This window comes from Cebus imitator, unplaced genomic scaffold, assembly GCF_001604975.1.
Source record: "Cebus imitator isolate Cc_AM_T3 unplaced genomic scaffold, Cebus_imitator-1.0 Scaffold818, whole genome shotgun sequence".
In the NCBI taxonomy this organism is placed as follows: Eukaryota; Metazoa; Chordata; class Mammalia; order Primates; family Cebidae; genus Cebus; species Cebus imitator.
Window position 1 is genome coordinate 332,389 of NW_016108133.1, and position 2,292 is coordinate 334,680.

The 2,292-nt window shown below is 34.7% G+C and overlaps 1 protein-coding gene across 1 annotated transcript in view; it reads right to left on the bottom strand.

The window, feature by feature from the left end:
• Positions 1 to 2,224, bottom strand: part of LOC108297589 (testis-expressed protein 11-like) — a gene marked incomplete at its 5' end in the record, with an annotated part of 127,171 nt that extends 124,947 nt beyond the window's left edge. Inside the window, one exon of the mRNA XM_017520235.2 lies at positions 2,095 to 2,224. Within this exon, the coding sequence (XP_017375724.1) occupies positions 2,095 to 2,224 (130 nt within the window). The remainder of the gene's footprint in view (positions 1 to 2,094) is intronic.
• Positions 2,225 to 2,292: the final 68 nt, after the last annotated feature.

The following is a 2,292-nucleotide window of genomic DNA, read 5'->3' on the forward strand; positions in this document are numbered from 1 at the left end:
ATCTAGACTAAGAAAAAAAAAAAGTAAGACTCAAATAAAACCAGAAATGAAAGAGAAGACATTACAATTTATACCACAGAAATATAAAAAATCATGAGACTACTATGAACAATTATACACCAAGAAACTGGATAATCTAGAAGAAATAGATAAATTCCTAGACATATAAAACCCAGACCGAATCATAACAAAATAAAAATTGTGAACAGGTAATGAATAAGGAGATTAAATAAACAATAAAAAATCTTCCACCTATGAAAAGGTCAGGATCTGATGGTGTCACTGTTCCTACCAAACATTTAAAGAAGAATTAATAAAAATCCTCAAATTCTTCCAAAAAACAAAAAGCATTTCACAAAATTCAACATCATTTCATGATTTTAAAACATTCAACAAATTAGCTATATAAGAGATGTGCCTTAAAATAAAAAAGGCCTTATACGACCAACAGACAAATAACATCATACTCAATGGTGAAAAGTTGAGCACTTTTCCTCTAAAATAAGAAAGAAGACATGGATGTCCACCCTCACTACTTCTGTTAAACATACTACTGGAAGTCCTAGCCAGAGTAATTAGGCATGAGAAAGAAATACAAGGCATCTAAGTTGGAAAGGAAGAAGTTAAATTGTCTGTTTGTAAGTAACATGATCTTATATATAGAAAACCTTCCAGATGCAATGAAGAAAAAAAAAAACAAACTTAGAACCAGTAAGTGAATTCAATTAAGTAGCAAGATACAAACTCAACATATACAAAGTAGTAGCATTTCTACATACTAACAAACTATCTGAAAAAAATATCAAGAACATGATTCCATTTACAATAGCTAAAAAAATATTTGGGAGCAAATTTAATGTTGAAGTGAAAGACATGTACACTAAAAACTATAAAACACTGATGAAAGAAAGTGAAGAAAATACAAAGAAGTGGAAAGATATCCCATGTTCACGGATTGGGAAAATATTGTTGGATGTCCATACTACCCAAGGCAATCTACAGATTTAATGCAATCTCTATCAAAATTCCAATGAAATTTTTCACAGAAATTAAGAAAAAAACTAAAGTTTCCATGGGAGCAAAAAGACCCTGATTAGCTAAAGCAATCTTCAGCAAAAATAACAAAGCCGAAGGCATCATATTACCTGAAGTCAAAATAAACTACAAAGCTATACTAATCAAAACAGCATGGTATTGGCAGAAAAATAGGGACATAGGCCATTAAAAGGAAATAGAGAGCCTAGAAATAAATCCACACATTTACAATAAACTGGTTTTCAATAAAGATATTAAGAACACACAATAAGAAAAGGACAGAATCTTCAACAAATAGTGTCAGTGAAACTGGATACCTGCATGCAGAAGAAAAAAAGTTGACTCTTATCTCACAATACATATATATAAATATAAATCTATTCAAGATAGATTAAAAAATTAAACCTAAGACATAAAACTGTAAAACTACTAGAAGAAAACATGTGGGGAAATCTCCATGACATTGGTAAACACAAAATTAGACAAATGGGATTACATCAAACTAAAAATCTTCTACACAGCAAAAGAAATCATCAACAGAGTGAAGAGGCAATGTATGGAATGGGAAAATATATTTACAAACCAGGCATTTGAGAAGGGGTTAACATCCAAAATATATAAGAAACTCAAACAATGCAATAGCAAGGAAACAAATAACCTGATTTTAAAATGGGCAAATGACTGGAATAGACATTTCTCAAAAGGAGATGAACAAGTGGTCCACAAGCATATGAAAAAATGTCTAACATCACTAATCATTAGAGAAATGCAAATTAAAACCACAATGAAAACATCATCCCATATCTGCTAGAATAGCTATTATTAAAAAAGGCAAATGATAACAAGTGTTGGCAAGGATGTGGAGAATAGGGAACCCTTCTACATATTACATTCCCATAGGTGGGAATGTAAATTACTATGGCCATGATGGAAAGCAATATGGAGGTTCCTCAAAAAAAATTAAAATAGGATCCAAGATGGCCGTTTAGGAACAGCTCAGGATTGCAGCGCCCAGTGAAAGCACAGAGGGTGAGTGGACGCTGCATTTTTATTGCCCACAGACTAGGAAATTCCCAGGTGGAGGAGCTCGACAGGCGCCAGCGCGGCTGTTTCGGCTAGCACGGCTGTGCTGGCCGGCGCCGCTGCTTTGCCCCGTGCGGCTGCTTTGTCGGCGCCCCAAGCCGCAGTTCTCCGTACAAAATACACCGGTCCGGGGGCCCTTTTGGCTGGCGATTGGAGCCACGGGAAGTCACCCAT